Genomic DNA, 9,004 nt, shown 5'->3' on the forward strand with positions numbered 1-9,004 from the left:
CAGGGTTGTTAACAAAACCCTTAACAGGTTTTGTTCCTCCATACATACTCTAATTAACTCTCCTCTTCGCAATTTTCCAGTCTTTTCCAGCTGAAGAAAAGCAACCCAACAGTATGATGTTGCCACCCCCATGTTTTACTGTGGGGGGCCGTATGTTCAGTGGGATGATCAGTGCTGGCTTCCTTCAACAAATGGTGCTGCACTTGCATAGACAAAAAGTTCTGTTGTCTATTCTGTGGTCTGGTCTCAACTCATCATGTTTGCTGTGTTTCCTACATGTCTTGAGTTAAACTTAACAAAACCTCCTGCAGCTTGCTTTCAAGAATGATCCATAAAGTGTGCAGTTAATAGTTGTCCTGTCTATTTATCTGCCAACTTGATTTATTTTGTCAGGGCTGTAAAGAAACACATCTACACTGTAAACGTTTTTAGGATAGAAATTACATTGATACAATTATTCTTATTCCAGTAAAAACAACAAAAAAGGACTGACAAGTAATTTAAAATGTTAGAAAAAAACCAATAATGTCTTAAAAATACAATCTATGCCTTTTTAAATGTAATATCCTGATTCGGCTTCCCCGAGCAGACACACTGGTAGAACCTGACGAACTGTGTTATTACAATAACAGCATCAATTCCAGCACATTTTTAGGATCTCATTAGAATCTGGAAGGTATTGGACATTAGCGTTCCGGATGTTTATGGAAATGTGTACAGAACAGAAATTATATGGTCAAAATGATTTGACTAAAGGATTTTTCTGCCAAAGTAGTGTGAAGGATGTTGCCAAAGGAATCATTAACAGGGGCAGCTGAATCCAGGCACTCTGCTGGGTTGTGATCTCACAATACACAGGCCAGTCTGCTGGTCCTTATGGTGAAAATCTGCCATGATATCCACTACAAATGCTGCAATTAATAATAACTCGTAATAGCTCATAGAATATTGGCAAGATAAATAAAAGTTGTAGTTGCAATTGAACTGTTGCTTGTTTGCCACAATTTTGCTGAATTGGTGCTCAACACCAGAATGCACGGATGTTCTTACCACGCTCTGCAGAAGCACAACCGTCCTACGGGGAAGGTCACAACAACAAGTGAAACTGACATGCTGACCACTGCATGTATGAACCAGAGTAACAAACCCAAACACGCAGAGAGTAAATCAATAAGTATCACAGCATTAATAACCGACTGCTTTCATAACAAGGGCCACAGACGGGCCACTTCCTCTTCCACATCCACTTCCTACTGCAGGGAAGTGGATGTTATAAAGCAATAACCCAGTTTTCAGCAAACATAAACGGAACATTTACAGCCCTACAATAAAACATTCACAGACATAATCTGATGCTAACAATATAGCATAAAACAAACCAGCAGTGGTTAGTAAATGCCCTGGCTGGGCTCACTTAAGGTACACTTTCAGCACAGACAGCGCAGCAGGAAAATGTCTGACTCAGATCGCCACCTAGTGGTTGAAAGGTTGAACCACCTTTTATTTAATTGAGTAGAGTCACTTATGAGATAAATACTACACAATATTGAGTTTTTATTCATATATTTTTAATCTACATAAATAAAGAAAGCCAAACAAAATGATACTTTTGATTGGATTATTTACATGTTATGTTCTTTTTAGAAAGTTAAAGACTATTGTAGTGTCTCTGCAGCCATATTTGATATATTAGGGATTCATTATTTTTTTTTACTTATGAAATACCTACACATTTGCTCCACAAAGTAACCTAGCACAGAGGAAATCCTGATGAGTGTTCATGCTGTCCAAGAGTTGTGTCCATCAAACTCTACTTTGCTACTGTTAATTAAAAAAAAATTCCAGCACATATACTAAACTTTTTTTTTTTCTTTTTGGCGTCCTTGTAAAACAAACAAAAAATAAATCCAAAGCTGATTCATTTCTCCTTTAAAAGACACAAGTGTACTATGATGAGAAAATAGCTTTAACAAACTCACCTTTGGTTTCTCATCCAAGATTTGCTGCCGAATGTCCTTGTGCTTCTCTTGTAGCCTCTCTTGTCGTTTATTCTGAGCATCTTCCATCTACAAATGCAAACACACAGTTTGAGATCTTTAATCTACAGTACTCTGCAAAAGTTACGCAAAAAAAAAATCTGGAAAGTGTGGCATAAATTTATATTCAGCCTCTTCATTCAATACTTTGTATAACCACTTTTTTCAGCAATTATAATTACAGTTTTTGGGTATTAATCTACCAACTTTCCACATCTAGTGTCTGAAATCTTGGCCATTTTTGTTTGGAAAAAGCTTCAGCTCAGTCACACTGGACAAACATGGTCTGTGAACATCGCTATTTAAGTCTTGCCCCAGATTCTCCACTGGACTCACATTTAGGCTTTGAATGAGCCATTCTAACACACACATGCACACTAAGCCCCTTTTCATTGTAGCTCTGACCATACCTTTACAGTCATTTCCATGTTGAAAGATGAATGAATGAATAAAAATGTGAATCAGAAATAACTGGAGGATATTGACTGTAACATGCCTGCTTACCCGTTTAATGTACTGCACCACCTCGTTGACAAAAGATTTGTTGATCTCTAACTTCTCTCTTTAGGGAACAAAACATTTATCAACACATTTAGTCTACAGCAACACCTAGTGGTCAATAAATTATTACATCCCGTTTAAAAAAACACTTAGAAAAACGTACTCTTCTGTTAAATTCTTGTCTTTGGCTTTCGCCTCGTTGATCTTCTCTTGTCTTTTCTTGTCCATTTTCTTTTTCAGATCCTTCTTCTCTCTGTCGGTGTTGGAATACAGTCGAGAGACGTCAAAAAGCGAAAGGGGTTGCTCTGTATTTGTTTAAGTACGAGTGATAAACCCAATCTTACTTTTCACAGATGTCTCTGATCTTTTTAAGCTGAGCGCTCTGGCACTCCTCTGCTATAGTCGTCAGCTTCTCGACCAGCTGGGGACAAACAAACACATCCATTCTGCGACACTAAGAAAGCGCTAAAACATCAGATTTGATTCTTTTAGATAGATAAAGCTGCACATGTTGCGTTTCTGATTATAATCAAGCAGCAGAACAAGTAAACAACTGCTGTTAGACTTGTTGCTCATCCTCTTCACTTGGCATAACCGTTCCTGTCTAACACCTCAGCTGTGTTCACCGCGCAGATGCACCGGACCTGAACACATTCGGTTTTCCACATCATCCAACAGAACATGAGCAGAAGCAGCAAAGTGATGCCTGTCAAACCCTTCAGGGGGACGACCTGGAGCTGATTGCAGCGTTCGTTTATTCACTTGTTTGTGCTTGCTTTTTCCAAAGCTTCGGGACAGCAGGAGGCTGTCAGCACATTGTCCGTCGACGGCAAGTCAGGGCAGGCTGCGGTCTGAGTGTGGCGCATCTGTTTATCCCAAAGAAAGTAGCTGCTTGTTCGTGTTCACGCTCTGCATGTCGTTGCTATATGGGATCAACGACTTAAAAACGCTGGTATTATCCACTTTAAGAGACATGAGAACATATTTGTATGTGTTTTATATATGGTTTTGTTTTAATCTACAACAGCTTGATGAGAAAAGCCACCAAGCTGATCATTTTACAAAAGCTTAGATGCTTCTTACAATGTCTATGGTTGAAGAGCGGCCCAACAAGATGAAGTGGGAGTTGTAGCCCAGGTCTTTATGTGGAACTACAGCTGAAGTCTCCTTAAAACTCATGAGCAACTTTAGCTTTATAACATTAAGGCTTCTCTTATCCGTGATGCTTGTGTAACTTTTTCTACCTTATATTTTTTTTATCACTCATCGTTCCATTACTATTCTTTCTTATGGCACTCTAATGACCTTTTGAGGCTTATCTTTCTTATACAGGGTGTTAATGACTTTGCTGTAACAAAGCAGTCTTTGTTATGAAAACTCCAACAATTCTGGGTTTGATTAGACATAATCATTAAACATAAAAGGAATAAATACTTAGAATATATCATTCTGTGTTTAATCTATCATGTTTGCCTTTTGAACTGAATTACTGGAATAAAGTACTCTTAGATAATATTCAGATTTGCTGAGATGCGCCTGTATGTGTGGTGTGTGTTGTGCGGGGTGCGTACCTGTTTTATGTGTTCTCGTTTCAGGTATTTCTCGCTGTAGTATTGCTCTTGGCGGAGTTTAAGCAGCTGCTGCTGTTGCTGCTCCTTCAGCTCTGCCAGTCTCTGGCCGCAGTCCTGGTCCAGCTCACACAGTTCTTGGTCCATAGTCGACAGGGAGTTTTCAGACCGACTTCGAGACAAACATAACACAGAGTGAGACACATAAACAGACTCTAATTAGAGTCCCTGCAAAAATCTTTTAAGGGGGGATTTTACTGGTAAAACTAGAGAATACATGCAAACATACAAAATCAAACTATTGATTTTGATGACAATATTAGCAATATTAACAAAAAAAGCTCAAATAGCTGCATTAGAAAAAGTCAAGAAAAATTTTATATTTCTTCTGGAAGTGCCCGAAAAAAAACATGTATGAGAATAAACTGATTCCAACATGTATTAAACTGAAAAAGTTCATCCATAAATCTTCATAATTTCTAAAGGAAATAATATTTGGACATTATTTTAATACACACAGTGTATTAAAATAAAACAGTTTACCAGTTGTTTACTAAATGCATCACATCTTTCTTTATGCTGAGATCTTACAAATTATTTAATTGGGTAACAATTCAGAAAATAATTTCTTTACATTAAAAACGTCCGTCATTATAAACTTGAAGCCAAAGGTTACAACGGGTTGGAAATTCAGCTATTGGACGTTTAAATGAACTTGATCGTAACTTAATCAAGTTTACATGAATTCAAACAACAAAGCAACTAGGAAGTAAAACAGAAGGAGAGCGTCACCTACCTTTTCTTACCGTCACGTTTGTGGCTCTTCTGCAGGGTGGAGCGTCGCCTCTGATGCTGGCTCTGCAGCTCAGAGACGCGGGCCGTTTGCTCCTTGATCAGCTCGCTTGTTTTGCGGTGGTGTTTTTTGACCAGCTCCTTCATCTCCTTGTACTGCTTCCGCTGCTCCCGGACAAACCCCTTCTGCTGCTTCAACTCCTCCACTGTCTGAGCCTCCAGCTCTGGAACACCGCCAAAACGGTGACGGTGACAATAAAAGTAAAGATTAAAATTTGTCCGTTCGTGATGATGTTTTTGGATGAGTCAAGGAAGGTTTACTTACACGAAAATAACAGGAATAGCATTGATTACAGATTTAAGCTGAGAAGTTACTCGTGAGCAGTGGAGATCATTTTGAACCCTACCAGTGAGGACGCTCTGTATGATGTCCTCTGTCTTCACTGATGGTTTCAGTGAACCTGTTCCCCCAAGCACATTAAGTAAGTGGCAGAAGACCTTCAGTTATTTGCAAATGGCTGAGGAAGTCTCGTACCTGCAGACTGAGGCTGATGTCCAACAAGTGAAGGAGGTTTGGGGGCGATAATGGGAGTGTGACTCACTCCGTTCTCCGCAGGTATTGCTGCCCCCTGGTCCACTTTAGATTCCGAGGGTGCATCACTTCCTGCCTCCACCTGTTTGTCAAATTAAGCACAAACATGCAGATCAGCTTCATTTCAAAAGAGTCAACTGGATTTCAGCAGAAAACTATGTACGGATAGCAGTGAACCTAAAAACAGCTTTAGATTTTTTTTTTTGGTGGGGTTTTGGGGCAAAAGTGAAATATTTATCTCCCTTTTTCTTTCTATCTTCAGAGTTCACTTGTTTACCAGTGCTGAGTGGGCCAGTCTGTAGACATAGCGTTGGTAGCCCACTCTTAGCATTGCAGATGGTATCGAGTGCCAGCAGGTCTTACTTTGCTCACACGGAGAACGTACCACCTAAACTTTGATGCAAATCACTCAAGCCTGATCTTTGCTCTCTTTCTGTTCTCTCGTCACATTTATGCCCTGCCTTTCCACGCTCTAGATCATAAAGTCCCTGTTGCCATGGTCACAGCATGAAACAAGAAATCCTCTCGGGTAATCATATCAGCTGGCAAAGCAGATGAAAGAGGACCCTTAGGGACAGCCGTCCGTTGCAGTTCCCTTTGCTAATAATCTGGGTCCTGCCTCATCTCGCATGATAAATGTGTCCCCATTTTAATATTTTAAATTCTCATATTTCTCTCAGAGATAATCCCCCTTTTCCTGTCTTTTCCCCATTGCTCTGCTTCTGCAGCTTTAAAATTTCAGAGCTTGAGCTTTAAACTACAAAGGCAGATGTTACAAAGCTGCACATATTTCTACAGTCCTGAGATACATGGTGAAACAAAGAAGCAAATCCAGTTGAATAAGTGAGACGTTATGTGTGAGCTATGCTGACACAGAACTTGCACATGAGCAGCAGCCTCAACAATCCCTGGTTGCTTATCCTCATTATGTCAGTTCAAACAAACTACATCTACACGCTGATTTCTACTTGTTTCTACCCACAAGTTACTCTAAGCGCCTGATTTAATAGTTACCACTTTTAGTTTAGTTCTAGAATACAGAGACATGTCTTTGGTTCAGCTGGACAAATTAACACATTTTGTCAAATGTGCACATGTAAAGTGTTTTGAAACTACTCATCACATGAAGTTATTTGACACAAACAATCAAGGGATCCACTAATGAAATTAGAATTCATTATACCCAACACTTAAATTACAATTAAATTCAGGTTTACAGTTTTAAACTAGATGACCTCGTAAGATTTTATATAAAAGTCACAACAAAGCTGCTACATAGCTGGCTAAAGTTCAATTTATCATGGATGGCCTGGAATTAAAGTGGGGCAGACAGCTGGCTAATAGTATCCGTAGGTATTTGTGGTACGAATAAGATTAAGATTAATTAATTTATTCTTTCATTACATGGTTTAGAACAGCTTAAACTCTCCTGGTGATAATAAAACACTTCCTACATCATTTCGATCTAAAGTGCATCTTAACAGTGCTTATTTGAAGAGGAAAGCTGTTCTCTCTATAGCAAATTTCCAAAAATGTGCTATTTGCAGAGGGAGAGATAAATATTACTCTGTAGCAGACTCGAGTTCCTAACAAGATCAAAGTACTCCTCAAAGACTGCAAGAATAAAACCTCTCTGTGGGAATCTAGATCAGGATGGTAAGGATGTGAACGACGACATTTAAGTCAGTCTTAAATATAAAAGAACAGAGATTGTGTTTGAGGGTATTTCTCTGATCCTCAATTAAAATCATACACGAAAGAATTTAGAAAATTGACTTTAACGTGTGACTAGCTTCACTCTGAGCGGTTTGCTATGCATATACACAATTTCAAAAGAAGTTTAGAAAGCTAAAACATCACCTAAATGTTTCCTGTGCATCATAAATATATTATGAAGAGAACGAGAGAGCTAAAGGCGTCAGCTAGAAGAAAACATTTGAAGTACCTCTATATATTTTATCAAGCTAAATTTTAGCATATAAAGGTTGGATGTCATGTGAACTGTCTAACAAGTCAAAACACAACTCAAAGCTGCTTTATATCTCCTTTCTTGCTTATCTCAAATTGTTATCAAAATAGTCAATTGTATAAAAACCTACATAAATCCAAAAATATCAATAAGACATTTATGTAAAATAAGTTGTATGTGAGGCAAAGCGTTTTTTTTATATTCACATACCTCTTTGTCACCCTCCTCTTCTCCTCCTTCCTCTAAGGTGAGAACAGCCAGCTTATTGGCTCTCTGCTCCATCAGGTTGACATAGCGGATGGGATTGGATAAGGCTTCAATGACGTCTGAGGAGCAGGGAGAGAAAAAAAAAATTGGTAATCCCAGATGACAAAACAAGATTTCTATTTCCTTTCTCTCCCAATGACTTACCTGCAAACGTGTCTGGGACGTAGTCCTTCACTTCAACGTAAACAAAGAGGGCGGGCAGCATCAGCGACTGGTTCTTCTCGTTCCTTAGACTGATATATCGATAACCTGAAACACAAATGAGAGATGTTACATTTCTGCAAAGGAAGAAAATGATGCGCTTTAATGTCTTGTTCATTGTTCATGACCCAGTTTGGTTAATTCATTCACATTTGAAAATGTAATATTCTTACGCATGTTAATATGTAATGTTTACTTTATAGCATTTTTAAACATGGCAGCATTTATTATGGTTTGAAATGACATTGAGAAGAAATGAGTTTTGTCACCTGGACGGATGGCTGAAACAGGCATGATGCGGTGGCCAATAAACTTTCCTCCTTCTTCAAACACTGCTATCCTCAGTGAAGCCAGTGTAGGAAGGACGACCTAAACAAAACAGCATATACAGCGTCAGATGACATCATAGGAATAATAAAAGGTGATTTAAAAAAAAAAATGTTCTAGTCCAGTTTATATTAAGATCGAGCTCATAATCTGGTTTTTCACTGTTTACTTTGATGCATATGCCAGCATTTCTAAACAGAAAGCACTGTACTGTGCTAAATTAAATGATTTTCCCCAAACAAAAAAATATGCTATTCTGGGATATTTAAAATTACTCTCTAAAAGTACATGTTATAGGTGTGAAAAAAAAAAGAAGATAAAAGATAAAACTGAGTTGTAAAGGTGATGATGAAGAGAAGTCTATGAAAGAAGTCTTACCAAATACCTGTATGGTACTTAGAACATTTCAGTGAATAAATAAATAAAAATAATAATAATAAAAAAGAGTATGCATTATTAAGCATGATCTATTATTTATTATTACAGATTAATAAGACCCAATTCTATGGAAGTAATTATGTGCCATCAGAATTTGAATAAAAAATGCATCTGAAATTTGAATGTTGTATATTTGTTCTTACTTTTTCAATTTAAAAATTAATTCAGAATATATTTTTGACCTAAAAAAAATTTCAGTGTCATTATTTGTACATGTATGCAAATTTCATTTGTTAAAAAAAATTCACATTCCTATTTCAGAGATCAAATTTTCAATATATATATTTTTTCAGTGTTAAAAAAATTCAACATA

General features: G+C 37.7%; 1 protein-coding gene across 1 annotated transcript in view; it reads right to left on the reverse strand.

The window, feature by feature from the left end:
• The window catches only part of plcb1l (phospholipase C beta 1-like), a 127,680-nt gene that overhangs the window by 19,832 nt on the left and 98,844 nt on the right, over positions 1-9,004 (reverse strand). The window contains exons 22-32 of the mRNA XM_008398321.2: positions 8,196-8,295; positions 7,870-7,974; positions 7,669-7,784; positions 5,433-5,571; positions 5,305-5,358; positions 4,902-5,121; positions 4,109-4,277; positions 2,882-2,958; positions 2,701-2,790; positions 2,541-2,598; positions 1,980-2,066 (exon numbers count right to left, since the gene is read on the reverse strand). Coding sequence (XP_008396543.1) covers positions 1,980-2,066; positions 2,541-2,598; positions 2,701-2,790; positions 2,882-2,958; positions 4,109-4,277; positions 4,902-5,121; positions 5,305-5,358; positions 5,433-5,571; positions 7,669-7,784; positions 7,870-7,974; positions 8,196-8,295 — 1,215 coding nt within the window. The remainder of the gene's footprint in view (positions 1-1,979; positions 2,067-2,540; positions 2,599-2,700; positions 2,791-2,881; positions 2,959-4,108; positions 4,278-4,901; positions 5,122-5,304; positions 5,359-5,432; positions 5,572-7,668; positions 7,785-7,869; positions 7,975-8,195; positions 8,296-9,004) is intronic.

The sequence above is a fragment of the Poecilia reticulata genome, linkage group LG21 (assembly GCF_000633615.1).
Source record: "Poecilia reticulata strain Guanapo linkage group LG21, Guppy_female_1.0+MT, whole genome shotgun sequence".
Taxonomy (NCBI): Eukaryota; Metazoa; Chordata; class Actinopteri; order Cyprinodontiformes; family Poeciliidae; genus Poecilia; species Poecilia reticulata.